Source organism: Phodopus roborovskii, unplaced genomic scaffold (assembly GCF_943737965.1).
Source record: "Phodopus roborovskii unplaced genomic scaffold, PHOROB, whole genome shotgun sequence".
Lineage (NCBI taxonomy): Eukaryota > Metazoa > Chordata > Mammalia > Rodentia > Cricetidae > Phodopus > Phodopus roborovskii.
This window is the reverse complement of record NW_026126649.1, coordinates 437,767-462,553: the sequence shown is the minus strand read 5'-3', so window position 1 is coordinate 462,553 and position 24,787 is coordinate 437,767. Positions and strand designations below refer to the sequence as shown.

Here is a 24,787-nt window from a genome sequence, read left to right as displayed (position 1 = left end):
TAAATGAACCTAGGTTCTCTGAAAGGGTGACATGTACCCCCAAGTATTGATATCATCTATTCATGTCTTGCTATATGAAAAATAACTTAAGGGGCTAGAGAGATGTCTTAGCAATTAAGAGAACTTACCACTCTTGTAGAAGACCCAGGTTTGCTTTCTAGAACCCACATCTTGGCCCCAACCACTTCCAGGAAATCCAACTCTCTCTCCAAAAGGCATGTACATGGTGTACATTCTTGCAACTAAAAACACACATATAAAGGAAAAAAAAAATCTAACAACAAAACCAAGAACCAATTAACCAAACAAAAACTCCAATGTTAACATGGCATAAAGGCTTAACTATGAAACTACTAAAAATAAATATGGGTAAAATCCTCAGGACTTTGGTTTAGGAAGCATGTTTGTTTTGTTTGTTTTGTTTTTGTTGTTTTCGTTTTTTTTTTTTCAGAAATGGACAATTGTGGCGATATATTGTTTGTACTCTAATAAGTAAAGCTTACCTAAAGAATAAAGCTTGCCTAAAAATCAGAGGGAGGAGCTAGCCACTAGTTAACCATAGAGGTCTAGAGGGCTACACAGACAGGAAGCAATACAGAGGGTTGAGAGAGGAATATAAGGCAGGAGGAGATAGGAGGTTGGCCTCTTTTTGGCTGAGAAGTTTGTAGCGGCCACACTATCATCTGTTCCGCGAATGGGCGAAGGCCTAGAGATTGAAATAAAGACGAGACAGCAGGTCATTCGTTCAATGGAATGTCGGAACACCAAATGCCGGATGCCCTTTATTGAGGGGAAAGAAAGGGCTTAAATGCCGACTTATAGCTCAGTGGAAAATTACAGGAATTTTAGGCTTAGCTCTTCCCTACAAGGTGTGTGTTGTCACCAAGTGTGTGAGTGTTTTCACCAGCTGTGTGCCTGCTGTCACCAGCTGTGTGCCTGCTGTCACCAGCTGTGTGCCTGCTGTCACCAGCTGTGTGCCTGCTGTCACCAGGTGTGTGCCTGCTGTCACCAGGTATGTGAGTGTTGTCACCAGGTGTGTGGCTGCTGTCACGAGGTGGGTGTCATCAAAACAGGAAGAGTAATATCAAAAGCCTTGGGGCAAGGACTTCTGTCCAACAGCTTCAGGCTTGCTCAAGGCGCCTCAGGCATCCATGCATGGCCCTATGGAAGTTGTCAAGGTAAAAGGTGAATGTGTCTTGCTCCTTTGTCTCTCTGATCTTTCAGCGTTTACTAAGATATCTGGCTCTGGGTTTTTTCTTTTTATTATTAAGGCCAATTAGAACTTGTGCTACAGTTAGCAAAAGCAAAAAGTTATAAATTGAAATCAATCAAATTACCAATCTCCTGCAGAGCAAATGAAACATACATGTGACCACCTATGGGAGAGGAGAAATATTTGCAATCCATCCAAGAAAGAATGTTAATAAGTTGACTATGTAAGAAACTCAATTCAGTAGTAAAAGAGCAATTAATTTGATTTTAAAATGAAAATATACTGAGTAGACATTTTTCAAAACTCGGCCAAGTGACCTACAAAGATGTCTATGAAAAAATTAATGAAAGATTTATCAGGAACTACACAGGAACCCAGGAAGACGACACTTTACCAAATTTAGAATGGCTATTATAAAAGAGACTGGAGAGCTAGAGTTGAGCACTTTCTAAATTTTATTGAGAATTCTCTATTCAGTTCTGTACCCCACTTTTTAATAGGCTTATTCCTTGTTTCCATGCGGAATATTGTAGACAGATTACCAACCTTTTTAGATGTAAACCATAATATGCAATGTTCAACTTGTAATGTGAGATTTGGCAATTGGCACTTGAGTGCATTTTTTTTCTTGTCTGTAAAAGTGACTTTTAATGTTTTTAAGGCCTGAACCAGAAGAAAGCATTAATGAAACATTCAGAAAGAATTGGTTAAATTTAATTTGCATTAATATAAGTTTTAAACATTTTACTTTTCATTTTATATACCAACCCAAGTTTTCCTCCCTCCTCTATTCCCACTCCCAACCGCCCCCATTCTCACCCTCCAACCATTCCTCGAGGAAGTAAGGCCCTTCTTAGGAAGTCAACAATTTTTATACACAATAACTGATGAAACTTATCTTTTCAGTGTTCCACAAATATTTTTCTGTACCCAAAGCATTTTTGTTTCTATTACTTTAAGACAAACTTTAGGGGTGGGGGGTGGGCTAGAGGTGGTTCCAAAATTGAGAGGATTGGCTTATCTACAGAGGATCATATTTCCAGCATCTTCTGAGTGCTCATAACCAACTGCAACTCCGGTCCTACAGGATATGATGCCCTCTTCTGGCCTCCACCTGTACTGTATGTATTCACATGATGCACAGGCAAAAATGCAAGCAAAACACACAACATAACACGTTTTAATTAAAAACCTTTTTGGAGGCAGGCATGTTGGATCTTGCCTTTAATACTAGCACATGGGAGGCAGAGTCAGATGACTCTGAGTTTGAGGATAACCTGGTGTATAATTCAGTTCCAGGGCAGCCATAGCAATTACACAAGGAAACAAGGTTTATGAGGGGGGGATTTTTGAACAAATAAGCTACACCAAACATAGTTTGAAAACAATCCAATTCCAGTGTGTTAAAATTCATAGATAGTTTCTCACAAGGACTCTGGTTTATTAACTGTTCTAAGCCATGGCCTTAGGAGTACAATGTGGCAGGCACAAAGACAGTACTAACACTCCTTATTTGGCTCTATTAATAACTTCACTGCTCTATAAATTGCTTTGAAGGATTATTTTCTCTGACTGTGGAATTCGCATAATTTTAACACTACTTCCCATGCATTATAGTGAAAGTGTGAAGGATGAGCCTTCCATATCTGAAGGAAGGAATGCATGACATTACTAACTTTGAGCCTTTTTAAATTGAGACTTCTCATGTCATTGTTGCCCAGGTGTCACTTTTTTCTTGGCTTTGAAGATTTATCAACCTCTGAAGTCCTGGCTCATCATTCCAGATGGAGGAAACAACTGGATATAGCTTAACTCTTTGCCTGCAAAAGCTCAGAGATGCAGAGTTCCTGACATTTAAAAAGCTGCTCAGGAAAGTGTCAGAGCAATTTAAACTCAAGCCAATTCCTTGGACTGAGATTGAGATGATTTCAAGAAAAGACATGGAAATGCTGTTGAATACACATTATCCAGGAAGGGCATGGGACATCGCATTGAAACTGTTTCTACAGGTCAAAAGAAATGACCTCTGGATTATGACTCAGGAGCTGAGAAGAGGTAAATGATCATGGAGGGAGAGGGAACACGAGGGGGAAAGTTAGCCCCATATAAGCTGGATTTTAAAAATTCTTTCATATAGTACATCCTGACCAGTTTCCCCTCCATTCATTCCTCCCACTCCTCCACACCTCCTTCTCCCCCAGATCCACTGCTCCTGAATTTCCCTTTAGAAAAGTGCAGGCTACTCAGGAATATCTAATGAAATGGTGAGACAAGACAAAATAAGTCTAGGCACAAACAGTTTATCCAGACTAGGCTAGGCATGTTTGTAGTAGGAAATGGGTCCTATAAGCAGGTGAAGATACAGTCACAGACACCCCCACTTCCACTTCTAGGATTCCCACAAAAAACACCAAGCTTAGAACCATAATGTGAAGTTTATGTCACTGCTGTCCTAAGAGTAAAGGAGGGCTGCACTGAGGACACGAATGATTGTTACATACATCATCCTTTAACTGGGGTTGGGGAAAATAACCTACTGTACATGACCATTACCAATAACATGAAAGGTAGGATTGAGAGAAACAGATAAAGCAGATCCTATCATTAACATTATATTTTCTATTCGACAATAAAATTATTTGTCCCTGTGTTTTTAAAAATAAGAATAGAAAACAATGTGTTTCATCACAGAATTACTACCTTCACTCTCTTCATTCTGCTTCCCTCCCTCCATTCCTTTCTCCCTCATTTTGTTTTTTTCTTTCTATATTTGAATATGTATGACTATGTAGTCAACGCTGGCTTCAAAGTCACCTTATAGACCAGACTACTCTTGAACTCATGATTTCATGCCTCAGCTTCCTGATTTCTGGGGCTTCAGGAACACTGTGCCACACTGTGCTGAGATGGAGTTCTTTTATTTATTTATTTTTTATTTTTTTACTTTATTGGATTTTTTTTCCCCCAACAGGGTTTCTCTGTGCTTTTTGAAAGCTGTACTGGTACTAACTCACAGATTAGAGATCCCCCCTGCCTCTGCCTCTGCCTCCTAAAAGTGCAGGGATTAAAGGCTTGTTAGCCCCCCCACGGGGGGGGTGGGTGGGTGGTGGAGTTCTTATTCTTTTGGCCAGACATGTAGTGCTAAGAATAGGCCTTCATTTCCTTTCTCAGAAACGTTAAATTTATTTCCTATGAATTTCTTGAGACAGTAGAGGAAGGCCTCAAATTTTTAGCCTTGGATGATCTCCAGGTGGAGGAACATATCACAAGCCTTCCAGGGATTGTTGCGAATAATTTGCCAACATAATCCCATATTTTAGATACACACTAGCTATCAACATATTACAATGTGTTTGTTTTTTCATGATCCTTTGGGAGAACTATGATCTAAAGATGCTGTGTCACTGCTATCAGCCAAAAGTGATGATGCATCTGGAACCATGTGCATCATTTAGCTGGTCCTTTGTCATGAGATTTGTTGTCTAGTCAGCTTCATCAAGATGACCAGCATCACTATATCTGTTTCCTCATTGGGATAAGTATCCAGGAATTTGTCAAGGACCAAGTTGACACATGTTACAAGACATGGAGAAAAACAGGTCAAGTTATTATTTTTTGTTGTTGTTGTTGTTGTTTTGTATTTTTTGTTTTTTTGTTTTTTTTTTTTTTTAATCGGGTATTTTTTGGTAACTGTGATTAAACACAATGAACAATGAACAAAAGCAACTCCCGGAAAAGGACATTATTTTGGCTTATCACATTTTATACCTTCTCATGGAGAGAGATATAAACATGCCTGTGTTTTCATAAGGGCAGGAAGCTCTCTAAAAGCATGAAACTGAGAGAATAAACTGGAAATATGGTGAGGCTATAAACTCTCAGTGCCTGCCCCTAAGCAACATCCTTCTGTAGAAAAGCCACTCTGTTAAAATTCCAAACAAGACCATTAACTGGGGAGCAAATCTTTACATGTACCAGCCAATGGGGAATGTTTCTAATCTGGCCATACATCTATGCAGTCTAGCTCCTCCTAGTGCTCCACAGGTAGAGGCAAAGGGAGAGTTTGGGAGGATAAGGGCTGCCTTCACTTTAGTGGTCATTCTGCTCTACAGAGGACCTTGTATCTAAAAGCAGAAGAAGAAAAAATAAACTCAATTGAAGCAGGACAAATTCTAGTTCCTCTCACCTAAAGATTTTGTCCTTTTTAGGCTACTACCATCAGAGTGATTGCAGCATGGAGGCTTCTTACTGAGCCATGGAGCTAGAGTCATTTTGACATAGTTGAGGTTTCTGCTTGCCTGGCTACACATAGATATCTAATGATTTTTTTTTTTAAATTAACCATTTTAACCATTCATTTGATTAAGTAGTGACACCTGGGTCATTTTAAGGGGTTGAATTACACACATGGCAAGTGGTAAGATACCCTCAATTGCAAGTAAGTTTCAGGGCCATGTACACCACAGAACCTGCAACAGCATGCAGCAGATAGATTTCCAATAGCATGACTGACTTAACTGCCTGTTCTCTGTAGACCTGTGCAACCCTTTCTTCCAATAACAAGTTTTCCCAGGCCCAGTGAATTCATTGGGGCTGTGCAAGTTTTTACTTGGAAGTTACCTTGACTGTTAAGAGACATTATTGGTGGCTTTTCCTCTCCAGATGACAGGACCCCCCCATTGTGATGAAATTGGAAAATATAGATGTTATCTATTTTCTGCTTGGAGAGACAGAAACATACATCATGATCCACAGACACTGGGCACAGGAAAAGAAACTTATGAATTCAGGCACAAGTTATGTATAATAGAAATCTAGACCTTATGGTTACCAATAAAGTAGCAGTGAAACTTCTTCCAATCTTAATATTTACTTATCCATCACATAAACCCTTAACATATAAATTTACATTAATTTAGGTTTATACATGTGTTACAACAAGTGGATATGTTCAAGAGTGCAGGTTCCTGGAGGTGAGAGTCAGATTCCCTGGAGTTCGAGTTGCAGGCATTTGTGAACCACTTGATGTGGGTACTATGAACTTATTTCAGGTTCTCTGCAAAAGCAATATTCACAATTAACCTCTTAGCTACTATTCCAAACCTTGTTGATGTGTTTCCTTATTTCTGTGTGGTTTTACAAGTGAGCACAAGTGGAGATCTTAGGCCGACCTGTTGGAGTTGGTTATGTGTCCCCATCCATTGAACCGTGTTGACAACGCAGCATTTAACACTTTACAATGTGTGAATATAGCATTTTTTTTAAAAAAAATAATAACGGTTTCCTAGCATTTTAAAGTGTACAGACACAATTATTTTGAAAGGATTTTTGAAGTGTGTGTGTTTGTGTGTGTGTGTGTGTGTGTGTGTGTGTGTGTGTTTGTGTGTGTGTACCTGCATGCAGTGCCTGTGGTGGCCAGTAGAGGGTAGGGATCCCTGGAGCCAACCCAGGTCCTCTGGAAGATCAAGTACTTTTAATTTATTGTAATTCACAAGGCACTGGCACAAGTCCCAGTAAATCTCAGGATAGACGGCTCTTGCCCTCAGAAAGCTGGCTGCAGATGTTATTGGGAAAATATGAAAGTGTACTGCTTGATCACCTGGAAATACCCCCATAAATGACTAGAGAAACAATTTTGTTAATCTCATTTGGCTTAAGACATTGATCCACATATATTAAATAGCATATGTAAAGCTATGAGATGCTTAAGATTGACAAAAGGATAATCTGACAGCCACATCAGGATTGTTTTCCTTGGACTTCTAATCATAAGTCCAAAGTTTGTTTCATGCTCTTGTTGCCTAAATCAAATTTTGCTTTAACTAAGCATGGAATTATAAACATGTAAATCAAACAGAAAACTTATAAATAGAATGACTTGTGACTTACTGAAGGCAAGAAAGTTTTACACTTTAGTAACAACACCATTCTGAATCATCACTCATGAATTAGGTAAAAATGAAGGTGTCATGAATTTATTCCGGGAGATACTTTGTCCTGTGTTAATTTGTAATGCATTCCCCAAAATTCATGGCGAGTTTCCAGTTCACTCATAATAGTTTCACAGACAATATCAAATACATTATAACCCTGGATGGGGTGATATTACCAACTGAGCACCTGAGGCTCAAGCCACAGGGGTGTACTAAGATGAGTGTTGCTAGGTAGTGAGTTCTTTTTATCCGTGAATTAAGTTATGAGGAGGAAAATTCCAAGGAAAGTGAAAGTTGAGTTAATTTTCTTTGTAGTGGTTTTGTTTGTTTGTTTTGTAGGTAAAGTCCCTACATATCAAGAGTATTGACTCTAGAGGGAGCACGGGTTTTTACTTTCGTTGATTACCCCAGGCTTCTGGAGTCCTCCCTTACTTTTATTCGTTCTAAAATATTCATATACCCCTTTACTACAGGGAAAGATTTGCATACAGTAAAGGTCTCTATGTAGAGGTGTGGGTGTAGAAAGAACTGGTTGTTGGTTGGGTTAGGGTCAGGTCTAAACATTGTCATGTAAAGGGCAGAAAAACATGAGTTGAAGGGAAACGGAAACGTGTTTCATAGGAAGGGGTGAGTGGCTCTTCTCCTTTTCCCCTTACTTTGGGACCTATGGCCTCACTGTTCATCCAGATGTGTAGATTACTTTAGACATGCATTTTAGAAAATTGGCAATTGATTCTTAAGAGCATTCTATTCCTAACTGCCTTGTGTTCTGATTTTGTCAAACTCAGATAAACAAAGTTCATACAGAGAGATTATGAAGACTATATTTAAATACATATGGACCCGGGAGAACTACGTTCATATGCCTGATTTAGACTACAAATTAACTCTAGAAAGGCAGTACAGAGAATTGCAAGAAGTATTTGGTCCTCAGTTGGAGCCAGTCACTGCAGTTGTCCTGGGTAATAAAGGAGAAGGCAAAAGCACTTTCTTAAGAAAAGCAATGATGGATTGGGCATCAGGAATCTTATGGCAGAACAGATTTCAGTATGTTTTCTTCTTCTCTCTCATCTCGCTTAACAACACCACTGAGTTAAGCTTAGCTCAGCTCATCTCAAGTAAGTTATCTGAGTCTTCAGAGATGCTGGATGATGTCTTATCCGATCCTAGAAGAATCTTGTTTATCCTGGAGGGATTTGACTACCTGAAGTTTGACTTGGAACTCCGGACAAACTTATGCAGTGACTGGAGGAAGAGTATGCCAACACAGATTGTCTTGAGCAGTTTGCTACAGAAAGTAATGCTCCCAGAATCCTCTCTGCTTCTTGAATTGGGATGCCAAAGTGAACAAAAAATATCTCCATTGCTACAGTATCCAAGGACCATATATATTGGAGAATTTGTTAACCCAGCTATAAAGTTATATTGTATGTTTTTCTTCAAAAATGCTGAGAAAGGCTTAGAAGTCTTTAATTATTTAGAATCCTGTCTACCATTGTTCTTGATATGCAAAAATCCTTACATATGCTGGTTGACCTGTAGTACTATAAAGTGGCAGTGTGACAGGGGAGAGGAAGTAAACTTATATAGTGAAACAAGTGCAGGGATATACACGAGCTTTACATTGAGCTCATTCAGATCAGAGTATGCCAACACTCCATCTAAAGAGAACAGAGCCCGATTAAAGACCCTGTGTACTTTGGCTGTGGAAGGAATTTGGAAATGGGTGTTTGTGTTTAAGTCTGAGGATCTCAGGAGGAATGGGATATGTGAATCTCAGCAGACAGTGTGGCTGCGAATGAATTTTCTCAATACACGAGGTGACTGTTTCGTGTTTTATCATCCTGCACTACAGTGTTATTTTGCTGCCCTGTTCTATTTCCTCAGACAAGACAAAGACAAACCTCACCCCATTATTGGAAGCCTACCCCAGCTTCTAAGAGAAATCTATGGGCATGGGTTCTATTCTCATGGAGAAACTCACTGGTCCATTACTGGGATATTTGTGTTTGGAATTGCCACCGAAAAAGTTGCTACCATGCTGAGACCACACTTTGGTTTTATACCATTCCAGGAGACAAAACGGGAAATCCTCAAATGCATTAGTAATTTGAGTCAAGGAGAGTGCAGTGGGAAAGTGAGTGCCCAGAGTTTGTTTGATGGCCTGCTAGATAACCAAGAGGAACGATTTGTAACACAAGTGTTGGATCTATTTGAAGAAATGACTATTGATATTAGTAATGTAGATGAATTGTCATTGGCGAAAATTTATCTGCAGAAATCTCAAAAAATAAAGAAACTTCATCTGCATATAGATCACAGAATTTTCTCAGAAATCTATGACCCAGAAGAGTGTGACTTAGAATACTTTACAGAAGAGAAGATGTGAGTACATCTCTGAACCTTGTCTTCAGTTCTTTCCAATTCACCTTAGTGTCCAGGGCATTGTTTGATAGGTGTGTTTGTATGCACACTGTATCCTTAGGAAATCATGAAAAAGTTGGAAGATGTGGTGTTCTTCTTTATTGTCCTCCATATTAATCCCTTGAGACAGTCTCTCACAAAACTTGAAGCTCACCATTTTGATCAGGCTAACTGTCCAGTAAGATATCAGGATCTACCTGTTTCCTCTTTTTCATGCTGTGGCAACAGCCTCATGCATACAGGCCCAGCCATTTATGTCAGTCTGTACATCTGAACTCACTTCCTCGTTCTTGTACAGAAAACTCCTGACCACTGATTTCTCTCTCCAGCATGTTTTTTTTTTTCTTAAGTTCTTATATGTCTATGCTTGACTGTTAAGATGGCTTAGTCAGGAAGGATTTTGGTTGAGTGTTGCCATTGCTGTTTGGATCTATGTAGCCCTAAACAGCAATATGAAGTTCCTCCATTTATACAAAGAACACATATGTTCGAAGGCCAGTGTGAGGTGGAAATACAAGGAGCTTTGTTGCAGTGTGTGGCTTCTTTCCTTCATCCATAGCATGTTTGTTTAGTGCTCTGGAAACTACATGGTAGAGGATGTGGGAACTCGCGTCTGGTTTAAAGCTGTGTTCATATTACATTGCTCTGGTTGGCTTGCCTTGCATTTGGCTTAGTCTGCTGGCTCATACTTGATCTTTCAAATGTGTTGCATCTTTTATGATATTAATGGATGTAGGTGACTCTTCACTAAGGGGTTGCAAGTAATCTTTCTGAATTTGCACAGAAGTCATGTTTTCTCACTCCAAGAACAGTGCAAGGGTGGATGTCTTCAGCAGTTATGGATAGCTATTAACCATGAGTCTCCCAAAACCAAATTTAGTCCCTCTCACCCCAGGCCACGATTCGTCATTATAATTTTTATTCAGTGAATTCATTTGCAATTTCATACAGACATATATCATGCACTGTGGTTACTCTCACCGTCTGGTCAGTGCTGTTCTCCTTCCAACCATCACCCCAACTTCTTCATTACATCATTTCTCACATTTGTATCTTTTACTTTGTCAGCAATTGAGTTTAACTAGGGCTATGAGTGTGTCCATGGGATTGCAACTGTGCATAGGACCCCGGGTGGCTGACTTGTGTGTACAAAACTGGAGATGACTGCTCCTCTCCCTGAGTCTACAGGGAATCAATGTTTTAGCAGAAATTGGTAGGGTCTTGTGAATCCCTCTCCAATACATGATTGAGTAGAAACAGTCAAGGTTTTTTGCAGGCAGTGGAGGGATGCATAGATCTTATGGGATTAAGGCTGTAGTAATGATTCAATACCTAGAAGATGCCATTTTGTAGCCCACAGTGCTTGTTCCCTCTGCTGTCTGTCTCTTGTGTGCTACTTTTTAAAAATATTTATCTACTTTTAATTAATGTATATTTGTGTCTTGTCTGCATGTATGTCTATGTGCCATGTGTACTCCCTCAGGTAGTTGGAAGTGATCTTCCCTTCTTAGGAATGTCTAGAATTTCATTGACTGCCATAGAAAAACATGTTATCTCATTGCAGCAAAGTAACCCAAGAATGGAGTGAGTTCTGCAGTGTTTTCCAGAAATTGCAAGTGCTGGATATGGAGAGCTGTAATTTCAATGAAACCGTGATTCAGGATCTTTGTGCATCAATGTCTCCATCTACTACAATGCCTCTGAATGCTTTTAAGCTGCAAAGCTTGTCGTAAGTTTGATAGTCGCCCATACTGTAAATAGGTGAAATTCCTTCTCTACTCGAAGAACACTAATTTATAGAAATATAGAGCCAAACCCAAAGTAACAAATACAATATTGGCAGGAGTCACACATTTAAACGTTTTCTATGTCACATACATTCATAAGATTTATAGGTGGTTTGTAAATATCTATACACCTATACATTTGTATGTGCACATGTGTGTCTGTGATGTATGTGTCTGTGTTGTATTCTTGTTCATACCCAACAGGAACTGACTAATTTCTAGAGACTGTAATGGATATTAATGAAAAGTCCAATTTTGAAGGTTATTTTGATTGTGTATATGCATGTTTACATCTGAATTAGGTCGTGTAGAGTCAGTCAGAATAAGTGAGCTGCCCAACATGAGTGCTAGGAACAGAAGTTCAACCTTCCACAAGTACAGTATGTGTTCTTCATCACTGAGCCATATATTCTGCCCAATGATTTCTTACTCACCATGAAATATGATGACACATAAGTTTGGTTACATTAACCCAACCTTGAAAATGAATAGATACAAAAAGCATAAAGAAGACACATTTACTTTTCTTGATGGCATAAACCACATTGGTATTTACTAATCTGGCAAATGGTGGCACATGACTTTAATCCCAACACTTGGGAGGCAGCGACAGACAGATCTCTCAGTAGGAGGCCAGCATGGTCTACAGAGTACATTTTACAACACTTCAGGATTGCACATAAATCTCTGTTTCAAACAACTACAAAACATTGGTCCTTGAGGAAAAATGGTGCTTCCCCTGCAATACACAGTGAGGAATTATGCTTGTATTAATAGTCCTCAATATGTATTATACATAAGGTGTTAGTCTGGTTTGGTTTCTTCTGCTGTGATAGACACCATGGGCAAAAGCAGCCTGGGGAACAAAAGGGTTTATTCTTATTTTACCACTCCTAGATTATAATCACCAAGAGTATTCAGGGCAAGGACATGAAGATAGGAACTGAAGCAAAGACCATGGAGGAATGCTGCTCCCTGGCTTGTCTCCCCATGGCCTGCTCAGCAACCTTTCTGATTCACAGCACATATATCTGCCCAGGCATAATGCTACTCACACTGGTATTTCTATGGATATTAAAGTGATGGGGGCAATTCTTCAATTCAGGTTTCCTTACCAAGATATTGTTGATTTGGAAATATCGATTAGCCATAATAGGCATTGTTAATATGAGGATATGTGTGTGTCTTCTTAGAATGTTCTGCATGCTACGCAGAGTTGGGGGAAATAGAAAAAAAGGGGGAAATAGGAAAAGCTTGAGCCTCTTTGTTTGTCTGGCACTTGGAGTTAACCAGTGAGAATTTGTGGGGTAACTAGAATGCCCAAATAAACATGGTGTAAGGTAAAGTGTGGAAGAGCATGTGAGCATTTGCTTTGTCATGTAGCCACACTGCCTGGTATATATAATGTTCCATTTGAACTTACTCCACAGATGTTCCTTCATGACTAACTTTGGAGATGGTGCATTATTTTCCACACTTCTTCGACTACCTCATCTGAAATCTCTGAACCTCTATGGCACTAATCTCTCCAGTGATGTAGTTGAGAATATTTGCTCGGTGCTGAAATGTCCAACATGCAGAGTAGAGGAGCTGCTGTAAGTCAGGGCATTGTCTACAATCAGTGGCTTCTCTAAAATTATTTTAAAAATCACATTTTAGGCTTAACTTTGAAAGTTTTGCTTTGCATGGTACAAGGTGTAAAAAGGAGTTTTCATTACGATATTTTTCTTTGTTAAAAATTCCTGTATGTGTTGTGTATGTGTGTGTGTGTGTGTGCACGCGTGCACGCGCGCATGTGTGTGTGTGCTTCATTGAGATTAGTAATCAATCAAATAGTGTTAAAGATCATATTTTTAAAATGTGGTCTATCTGTGCATCAAAGGCCATGGCTTCTACCCACTACATTTTCATAACACCCTATCTCTGCTGGTTTTTGTGATCAACAATAAAACCACCAAACATTCCTAAATGGATTCTTGAGAGTAAGTCATCCATGTCTGAAAACCAGTGGCTTGGATATTTTATCAATCAGACTTCTATCATTCATCATGATCGTCACATAATTATACTTATGGATTGAATAAGCCTATGATGTAGATGTGGACTGGTACATGCAGCATTAGAATCTGGGACATCTGTTTGAACAATAGGCAGTGATACCTAGATGACCTAAAGATATTATTCCTAACCTGTGGCATGTATCTCACATGTAGGTTGGGGAAATGTGACATCTCCAGTGATGCTTGTGGTGTAATTGCTACTTCCCTAACCAAATGCAAGGTGAAACATCTATCATTGGTTGAAAATCCCTTGAAGAATAAAGGAGTGATGAAACTGTGTAAAATCCTGAAGCATCCGAGCTGTGTCCTGGAAACACTGATGTGAGTTGGTCTTGGGGAGAAGGCTCTGGGGACATTGCCGAACCCTACATATGGGTGCAACTATTATGAAGCTGACTAAATGGCCACTGAGGATTGCAGGAAGCCATGAGATGTGTCATGAAATAGTCACTAGTACATGCCTCAGTAACATGTCAGTAAGTGGAGCAAATATATGCAGAGATACATGAGATCAACTATAGAAAAGGTAAAGGTAGCTCTGAAATTCTTTAATAATCATATCCATTAAGATAAAATTATTTATATGGAAACAAAATGCCCTTGGAAAGAGACTGGCTACTAGGCCAAAGGAGAATATAAACAAGAAAAAAAAATATTCCTTTCTGAGACCGGCCTTCCTATATCTTATTAAGCTATTGTGTGCTGTCTCCTGCCCTGAGGTTGAGGTTGATTCCTCATGGTAGCACTCTGCTAGACTATTGTCTCATGGAAGCCATAGCAGATAAACTTGGGAAATGTGGTCAGTGATACCTGGGTTCCTGGAAGAGAAAGAGCATACAGACAAAAAAATTAATTGTCCTCTGTGATCATGTATTCATGCACTAATATGTACATGTGCAGATTACAGATGTGAACATGCATACAAAATGTAAGAGCTTTAAGTATTGACCATTATGGAGACATCTGTTTACAGAAGACAAGAACTGCACATTAAGTACCTCGTTCATGTATCCCTTATAGGCACTGTTTATGACAAGACCAGAAATGTTTCATATTTCATTTATATTATTTGGAATATTTGCATATCATGAGTCTTAGTGATGTTCCACAAGTCCAAACATGAAATTTATTTGCATGGTATAAAAAATTGTGCATCTGGCTTGGGGATAGTTTTATATAAAATTATCAGTGCCTTTGTTTTGACCTGGGTTGAATACATGAGAGCATTTGTATAATTTTCTGTGTAGCACAAGAGTACATGAGCAGGCAGAGGCCAGAGGAGTCAATAGTCCCATGGAGCTCTATTTGCAGGAGACTTGTAGCACTGTGTGTAGGTGTTATGTGGGTGCTTCTCCCTAAACCCCAGATTCTCTGAAATCAGCAGTGACATTAAAATGTTGCACCATCTCTCCAGTCCTGAAATGAGACTTGTAAAAGAAAAGGAAAAAAATGCACTATAGGAAATGAAGGCTGTTTCAGAAGAGGTAGGACTAAATATTATAGGACTAGGAAAAATATTTCAAATAAAATAACAGCATTGGCCTGGAGTAACAGCTAAGTGGGTAAAATACTGTCCAATCTAGCATGATGACATGAGTTTGATCCCCTGAACCCATGTGAAAAAGCCAGGTGTGGTGACACACTGAAGACAGGGAGACTACAAGAGCCCTGGGGCTTACTGTGAAACTGCCCCATCTAATAAATGAATTCAGGCCACTGACAGTCTAATGGGGGGTGGGTGTTGTTCTAGCATGTGTCCATGAGTTTGTCGTCTGACTTCCACCTCCATGCGCACCTGCACAGATGTACACTCACTCACACAGACAACAAATACAAATTTAAATTTAATAGGAGAAATCACACTAGAGCATGAGTCTGCAATAGTGAATTTCTGATAGGTGGAAGAATTAGTTGATTAGCAAACAAGTTTACAAATTGGTCAAATTTGGAAAATCTATGGTGATATATAACCTTGGGTTATCAACATTTTTGTTTGAAAAAAAATTCCATCCCATTGTGTGTGTGTGTGTGTGTGTATGTGTGTCTGTGTGTGTGTGTGCGTGTGTGTGTGTGTGTGTGTGTGTGTGTGTTTACTGACACACATATGGAGGATAGCAGTCAACTCATGGGGCTGGTTATTTCCTTCCATTATGTGGGATTGAACTCAGGTACTCAGACTTGGTGGTAAGGGCCTTCATCTGGGAACAGCCCCTTTCTGTACATTTTCATGCAAAGTGGAATTTCAGCATAGAGAGAACATGCCAGTATTGCATGAAATGTTGTGACAATAAGTGAGCTGCAGATGTGGAATCCTCTTCTCAGGTTGTCATATGGCTGTCTCACCTTCATTGGCTGTAGCCATCTCTATGAAGCCCTTTTGTGCAATAAATGCCTCTCTCTGCTTGACCTGGGCTCAAATTTCCTGGAAGATACTGGAGTGAACATTCTGTGTGAAGCTTTGAAAGCCCCAGCGTGCCCTGTACAGGAGTTATGGTAGGAGTGTGTTCTCATCCCTTCTGGGAATGCACTTTCTGATGTTGGCCTTCAGAAGGAAGTGGGAGGGTAGAGTTTTCAGAATGTCAGTGTCCTCTCAGACTCTGTGGTGAAGCCTACCAGCTATGAAGGCTGTCTTAAAACTTGGTGCTCTTGGTGATAGGGACACGAAGGTGAGTCCCCAGCAATGGGATTACTGCTCTAATGAATGAAGCCACAGAGGCTCCAGGAGTCCCCTGGGTGGTAAAACATTAATGCACCTATTAGACCTGCATAAATCATGTGTCTATACCTCTATAAATCATGAATCTATGTATGTGTTTATGTATCCATACATGCCTATCATATGTCTACCCACCTATTATCTATCATCAATGAATTTAACTTTTCCCCTTATTTCCATTTAAAAATTAGTTGTGTTTGCTAACATATTATGCACTCTTCCTATAATAATCTGCATATCACCTCTTCAGTATCAATCTAAACATCATATACTAATTATTTTATGTTCCTTATACACATAACATATCTGCCTGATGTCTACACTTAACATCTATTCATTCATCACATTCTTTATCTTCACTTACCTTATACCAATTATCTTCTGTACCCCAACTCCTCTCTTAGTCATTATTGTAAGTGCCTTGGTGACCCATGAGCTTGGGTCTAAGGGAGCATTTGAGAGGTATTCTATTAATACTGGCAGAAGTTCAACATCTGATGACATTCGGACAAATATATGAATTCAGGGATAACGTACCCCAATTATTCTCAGGGCATCTGTAATTTTATCAGGGGAGATAGTGGTAGCTACAGCAGATGCAGAGATCAAGGCAGAAGAATTGTAGTGAGCCAGCCTGGAGCAGAGTAACCCAGATGGAGACATCGTCAGTATTTCAGACAGACGTAGGCATTTCTGATTCATATAAATAAATTTAAAAATCCTTAACTAATAAGATGAAATATCATGGCCTAGGGATGTAGTTCAGTTGGTAGAATGCTTATTTATCATTCAAAGCATTGTATTTGACTGTACATCAGGCTGTTTAAAAAATAGTGATAGCTACAAATCTGTGTGATCTTAGTGCTGGAAGGTGCAGGTAGGAGGGTTAGAAGTTCAAGGTCATCTTCAGCTATGGAATGAGTCTGAAGCCAGATTAGGACATGAGACCTTGTCTCACAAAGAAAGGATAGTTAATGATTGGCTGTTGAGAGGAAGAATATGTCAGTCTAGAGACAAGATTTACATGGTAAAGCAATCACTGGACATATAATACATACAGGCAAAGCTAAATGGTCTTAGTACATTACATATTTACGCACATGCATGAATACATATACATACATATACATACATAAGTATTTCCTTGCAACAATAAAATAAAATAGATTATTAATTTCAAAGTGAGGTGGAGGGAGGTAGATGTGGGGTTCATATGAATTCTAAATAATAATGAAGAACAATGTAAAACAAAAGGAATGGTCCTCATAATAAATCAGTCTGTTTTGATGTGTTTTCCCAGGTTGTCTGGTTGCTATCTCACTTCAGCCTGCTGTGAGGGGATCTCTGCTGTCCTTTCTTGCAATAAAAATATAAAGACCCTGAAACTGGGCAACAATAACATACAAGACTCTGGCGTCAAAAAGTTATGTGAAGCTCTGATGAATCCTGAATGTAAATTACAGTGTCTTGGGTGAGTCCTTATTGTTAATGGTGGGAAATGTTCCCAAGACAAATGCTAGAGGATCCATGGGTGTGTGGTGGTTTGTAAGAAAATGGCTCCCCAAGAGAGTGGCACTATTAGGAGGTGTGACCTTGTTGTCGATGTGGTCTTGTTGGAAGAAGTGTCATTTCAGAGATGGGCTTTGAGGTCTCATATTTGTTCAAGCCACACACAGTGTGACTCTGAGCTGCTTCTCCAGCACCATATCTTCCTACATGCTACCATGTCCCTCCATGATGACAACAGACTGAATCTCTGAAGTGAAAGAGAGCCACCACAATTAATGTCTTCGTGTATAAGAGTTGCTGTGTCATGATGTCTCTTTACAGCATTAGAAACCCCAACTAATACAACTGGATTATGAGTAACTCCACAGAGCCTAGTCTCAAGTTTTGAGAAAAGTATTAATTCTTGTACAGAAAATAGTTGTTGTGGCCCTGTCATGTTTTTCCCATGATAATATCTGGTTCTTCTACTCTTTCTGGCCCATCTCCTATGATGTTTCTGAGTCTTGTGGGAAGGGATGACACAGATGTTCCATTTGAGGCAAGGTATTTTAGACTCAGCCTCACAATGTTGACCCCTGTGAGCCTGTGTATTAACCAGTCCATTGCAAAGGGAAGTTTCTCTCATGAGGTTTCAGGGCAGAACTAACATAAGAATAATACACAGCATTTAGAACAATGCTTTTCAACATGTAGGACATGCCCCTTTGGGAACCAAATGTCCATTTACAGGGGTCATCTAAGACCATCATATAACTCAGATATTCACATTGTGATTTATAAAAGTAGCAAAATTAAAGTTATGAAGTAGCAATGAAAATAGTTTTGTGGTGTGGGTGTCACCTCCATATGAGAACCTGAATTTAACTGTCACGGCATTAGGGAGGTGGAGCACCATTGGTTTAGAAGGTAATTTTTGTTATGTCCCCTTAGCAAAGCAATAGAAATGGGTTCTCCATTATGCCCTAACACAGGGGATTCACACATTTACAGGGCCTGGCATGAATCAAGCCAGTGACAATGACAGAAGAAAGAGCAGAGCCACCCAAGCCGAGGCCTAGCTGAGGAGCTATTGGCAGCTGATGGCTGCTGAGGGAAGCAGAGTCAATTTTCTTCAGAGATTAGGCCTGGTTACCTGTCTTCCAGGGGAGAGTCCTCAACTCTAGCCCCTAAGGCAATGATAATTGTGCATAGTGCAGCGGTTCTCAACCACCCTAAAGCTGTGACCCTTTAAATACAGTTGCTCATGTTGTACAGACCCTCACCCACAAAGTTATTTTAGTTGCTCCTTCAGAACTATGATTTTGCTACTACTGTGAATCACAGTGTAAATATCTGATTGCAGGATGTCTGACATTTGACCCCAAGCAGGTCATGACCCACAGATTGAGAACCACTTACTTAGTGGGTTTGAAACATTAAAATTGCTTGGGGTATGGATTAGGGATATCTGGGAGGAGTTGCCAAGTGTGGCAAGTAGACAGATGTAGTGAAGTCACATTTCGTACATAGATGTTATATCAAAAATGATTAAAAAAAATACTGTTCCATGAGACCTGGGTTTGCTTAGTGTTTTTGCATAGTGTAGCCATTTGAAACTGGTTATTTCTTTGCTCAAAAACTTGGAACTGTCGCCAAACATCACATTCCTTTTCTGGTATTTTCCTTGTCACAGGTTAGATATGTGTGAGTTCACCACTGGCTGTTGTGCAGACCTTGCCTTGGCTCTCACCAAATGCAGAACCCTGACCAGCCTGAACCTGGACTGGATGACCTTTGACCCTGATGGCCTGGAGCTGCTTTGTGAGGCTCTGAATCATAAAGCCTGTAACTTGAAGGAGCTGGGGTGAGCACTAGCTGTCTCCGGAGTTGGAAGGGACATCAGAGAAAGCTCTTATGCCTGTTTGCTCAGGCTCTATCCTGCTGACCCTGGTCTGGGGTCTTCCGATATGAAAGACCACCTTTGTCCTCTGGGATATTGAACTCATCTTTGGATTTCTATCTACTCATGAGTGCCACAGTCTGTGGTGATTACTTCAAACATCATCAAACACCTTATTTAAAGGACATATTAAAAAAATGATTATTCAGCGAGTGGGCTTAGAAGGATAGCAAATAGGGTAACCTAATCTCAGAATGAAAAAAAAAGCACATAAGGTCATTCTGTCCCTTCTCACCATTATATTAATACTATATAATAACAACACATTATATTAACACACACACAAATATAATATGTAGGTATCATATAACATTTAGTAAAAGTATAAGGGTAATACACATACCATACTTTGTAGGACACTTAAATGGTCTGTCAAGGAAAATTTTCTATATTCAACTAATCTATAAAAAGGTTTAGGTGTAGCTGTTTTCTTCTGCATGTAATTCTATACACCACATGCCTGCCAATTGCGTGCAAAGGCTAGAAGGGGAAATAGATCCCTTTGGAAGGAGTTGCAGGGAGTTGCAATAGTTGTGTGCTAACATGAGAGTGTAGGTAGTTGAACCCTCCTACCTACATCCAGTTCTCTTAACCACTGAACCAAATCTCCGGTCCAGACATTCATTTTAATAATTTTATGTATTCTTTGAAGTTTTCATACACATATATACATGTTTTGATGATATGCCACACCCCACTAACCAACTCCAAACATGAAAAGACCCTGCAATCACAATTAATAACCCACACAGTCTAAGTCCTTTTGATCATGTGCCTATGGGTATGGAGTCATCCACTGGAGCATGGGCTGCCGACCAACAGCCAAATCTTAAAAGTCATTGTCACTCAGCAGCCATTAGACACTAATAGTTCCTCTGCTAGGGGTAGATCTGCATAAAATGGTCACATCATGTCCAAAGCAAAGAATTTTCTAGTGCTTCTTCCCAACTCAGTCCTTACCCATAAGGTCATTCTGCCTCTTCTTTCATGATGATCCCCGAGCCTTGCATAGGGAATGTTGATAAATGACCCATGTATGGCTCATCATTCATAGTCACCTGCTCTAAGCACTTTCGACCAGTTGTGAATCTCTGCATTAACTACTTCCCAGAGAGGGGATAAAGCTTCTTTGACCAATGCTATAAGAAATACACATCTTTGGGTATAAATGTAAATATTTAGAAAATTTGACAACATGCCATTTAAGGAAACAACAGTAGGTTTCCCTCTGGGGCCTATGATATCCTCGACCATTGGATTTTGACAGTGTTTACAGTAGCAGGCATTATTTCACCCCTGTGTAGCAAGCATCTTAATACAATCAAAGAGCAATTGGATACTCCTACAAATCTCATGCCAGTATTATACCACTGGGCACACCTTGATCGAGCATTTTCATATCTTCTGGGAAGCACACTCAACTAAGGACTACCATTCTATTTACAAACACGGCAACCTACATACATTACCCATCAATGTTCAACCCCAGCCCAGAGAACTTACTGCATAAGTTCAGGTTGATTAGATGAGTGCCGGTGAAGATATTTGAAGGAATATTCTGTGAGGAAAAAAGTATTACTTCATGCCTCTGTCCTATAGATTTGGGTCCTATAATGGGGCTATAGACAGTAATATGCAGGCTAGAATGAGATTAGAAGAGCTGGGGAGTGGGAATAGAGTGGTAGGTACGAGTGAGATTGTTAAGGCTGGAGCAGAATTGAATGAAAGGGAGGTTATAGAGGCAGGGGATATATGGGCAAGAGATCTAAAAGAGACTGGCAGGTAATGTATTAGGGAGGTTATAGAGGCAGGGGATATATGGGCAAGAGATCTAAAAGAGACTGGCAGGTAATGTATTATCTCTTTATTGGAAGTTGACATGACTTGTACATATGCTGATCAGACATATATATATATATATATATCTTAATTTATTAAATTCAAGGGGGACATAATGCCCAAGAGTCTAAGGGAAAATTTTCAAGAAAATAATAACTATGTGGAGTGACTGCTTAAGACAATTTTAAAATAGTGTCAGGCCAAGTGCATTGGTCCCTTACTTTTAAGATTCAGGAAACATTGAGGAAGAAGATGTAGAAAGATTTAAGTGTTGGGAGGACTGCTACAAAAAAACCTCTTCTAGACTTGACAAGGAAGATCCACTCACGAACTGACAGAGGCTATGGCTGCCTGCATGAATGAGCACATCATGTCAGTCAATAAAGTCAGTCAATATTCTAGGAGGGACAGAGGAGATGTTCATGACCCCCACCACTAGCTGAGGAGCCAGGGGACATTTGATGGCTTCAATGGGAAGGAGAATGAACAGGTTTTCTTTAGACATGTGCTTCCTGGTAAGGTGCATATATGATCCAGCACATGCACTTACATCCAATCATAAATCGGCACCACTTGTTGGATTCAGAGAGCTATTGGTAAGAAAAGAACATTAAGGTAGGAAAGGAATGTGAAGGGCTCAGAGGGTAATGGGGAAGGATGTGATCAATATACATTGTATACATATAAAAACTCCCAAAGAGAAAACTGTTTTAAATATAGGTATAAAAATGATAACCATTTTTTACTTTTATTTATTTATTTTGTTTTTGTAAGCTTACCGATAATGGCGTGGGAGAACAGGCAGTTAGAATAGAGCATCATACTCATGGGTGAGCTAAAGTGTAGCATAAACTTCAATGGTCTCATAAAAGTGTCTAGGGTGGCCAAAGGGACATGCTTAATATAGATGATTAGTAGAGTGGTGATGGTGTCATTAATTATACAAATTTAAGAAAAATTCAACATAATAAGTTATAATTCAGAATAAGGAGTAATTATTGTAGTTACTCATTTAAACAATGAATGGATGGAAAGGGTTATATTTACTTCAATATTTAGTAACTTTAATCTTAACATCTTTATAGATGATTTATATGAATGTCTATACTATATATCTACATATGTGAGAGGTTCCCTACTCTGCAGGAGAGAATCAGACCTTCACACTCAGTACATTTCTCTAATTCATTCCCAGAGCAGAGTGACAAAGAGACGTAGTCATAGGGGTAAAGTGACACAAATGACTGGCAACAAAATTTGGAATGGTGATTGGACACAGTGGGTGAAAGCACATTCCGCTGAGCCTGACAACCTGGGACCCACATAGTGGAAGGGAGAGGATGGAATCCTATGAACTGTCCTCTAACCTTGACATGTGCACTCTAGCATGTGCCTGCAGAAACAGATACAAATTAGTACATCAGTAAAAATAAAAAAGAGCTCTTCCTTTTTCACTACAGAATGGACAAATCTGCATTTTCTGAGGAATCACAGATGCTACTGGAAAGTGTGGAAAAGAAAACTAACCTGAATATTTTGCATTTTCCCTGGATCAAAGAGGAAAGGAAGAAGAGGGGTGTTTGTCTGGTGTGGAACAGCAAGAATTGATCTGGAACCAATGATTTTTTTTCCTTTCTCATATTCCTCCTATATACCCTGTCCCAGTTACACACCTGACCTTGGTAGCTCATTTCAGGGTTATTTCAGTGTTCTGTGCCATCCGTCTTTATTCTTCTCACCTCTCTGCAATATTTGGTTTAGCACACATTTAATAAAGAATAAGCATGTCTGAAAACATGGATGCTTCTTAGTGGCTGTCTTAGTGTTGGAGTTTGAAACTGAAGAGACGCCGATCCTCTTGGCAGTTCTGGTCAGCAGCGAGGTTTACAACATTTCTACACTTGGCCTCATTCTCAGTGCAGCTAACATCCAAATGATCTGTAATTCATGCCTTGATCCTAAAAGACAAACATCACAGTGCAGAAAGTGGGAACCATAAAGATAACATCTAGAATCCCCTACGTTAAAATAAGAAATCCAAACTTCTTGGAAATGTGATCTAAAAACATCCTTTTTTTTGTAATTCCAAGAATCAGACCTATGATTCAACCTTCATTCCTAAGATGAGCTTCCATAGACACCTTCATGCAAGTACACAATAATCTACATATATGCATACACACATACACACACACACACACACACACACACACACATAAATAATGAACATCTAGAAATTATACCTATTAACTGTTAGTCCCTATTCCATCAAAATAAAAAAGTTAGTCCTTCTATACAATATTTTATATAATCTACAGGAATAGTGCTAAACATGGAAGGCATAACCCCTAAGGAGTTTGCCTATCATTTATCCTACTTACAAGATGAAATAGCAATGAAATAATTTTATTGTTCACCAAAACACATGTAGTAAACAGTTGCAACATTAAGGAAGTTGATAACTGCTGCATCAAGAACCACTGTATAATTGTTTTCCTTTTAAGAAAATATTGCCTTTATGGATATGTATGTTAACAACTGTATGTACAGGTACTACGTGTGTACAGAATCTCTAGGAAATCTAGAGGGCCTATGATCACAGGAACCATAGTTACATGTGATTATGATCTGCCATTGGGTCCCCTGCAAGAGCAATAATTTCTCTTAATATCTGATCCATTTCTCCAGTCCTTATTATTTTTGGATCTATAAATAATATTCCCAGTTCAGTTGAGCTTTCCTAATAGAAATAACTGACCTTTCCCATACTAATAATTCATCTTCAGTTTAACAGATACAATTAGTGCAGTGCAGATTTCTTCCTTAACCTACATTTTCATTTTCAATCAAATTATTCCTATGTGTGTACATAAGTAATATAATTGTGGAAGCCCCCAGAGGGCACTGGATCCAAAGGAGCTGGAGTTAAAGGCAGCTTTGAGGGCTTGGAGTGGGTGCAGGCTAACTTCCTTCTTCTTGAAAAGCCACAATGCAATCGACTGCTGACCTGCTGCTACAACACCACCTGTTTTGAGTTCTGACTCGAAAAGTGTTGACAATGTGTGTGCTTCAACTACAGAGTAAAAGCTCAGACAAGCATATCCATTTCTCTGCCAACCCCCTTCTATTCCATTAAATTATGATTGTAGTTGTATTAAAAAAAACACTGAATTGACCTTTTATTATGAATAACTTGCTTGCAGTTCAGTTTTGGACTCTAGTTACAGATACGTCTACTTCAAAATCTAACAACTTTTGTAACAGTTACTTTGCTCTGAGTTTCATGATGTGGGGCACCTCAAAAGGACAGTATTGTAAAAATCAAATCATTGCTCTAATAAAACACTGACCAAAAGCAACTTGGTGA

The 24,787-nt window shown here is 39.3% G+C and overlaps 1 protein-coding gene across 1 annotated transcript; it reads left to right on the top strand.

The window, feature by feature from the left end:
- Nucleotides 1–2,939: 2,939 nt before the first annotated feature.
- LOC127213651 (NACHT, LRR and PYD domains-containing protein 9B) lies at nucleotides 2,940–23,028 on the top strand. The gene is made up of 9 exons (XM_051174112.1): nucleotides 2,940–3,268; nucleotides 7,935–9,531; nucleotides 11,135–11,299; nucleotides 12,788–12,952; nucleotides 13,571–13,738; nucleotides 15,740–15,910; nucleotides 17,434–17,604; nucleotides 19,315–19,485; nucleotides 22,881–23,028. Exons 1-9 carry the CDS (start codon nucleotides 2,998–3,000, stop codon nucleotides 23,026–23,028), a joined length of 3,027 nt encoding a protein of 1,008 aa, XP_051030069.1. The 5' UTR covers nucleotides 2,940–2,997.
- The last annotated feature ends 1,759 nt before the right edge of the window (nucleotides 23,029–24,787 follow it).

Excerpts from the sequence above, each read along its gene's own strand:
- LOC127213651 (XM_051174112.1), top strand. The coding sequence starts at position 2,998 with ATGGAGGAAACAACTGGATATAGCTTAACTCTTTGCCTGCAAAAGCTC. Across the intron at positions 9,532-11,134 it reads TACTTTACAGAAGAGAAGAT|CAAAGTAACCCAAGAATGGA; the intron begins GTGAGTACATCT and ends ATCTCATTGCAG. Across the intron at positions 11,300-12,787 it reads TTTAAGCTGCAAAGCTTGTC|ATGTTCCTTCATGACTAACT; the intron begins GTAAGTTTGATA and ends CTTACTCCACAG.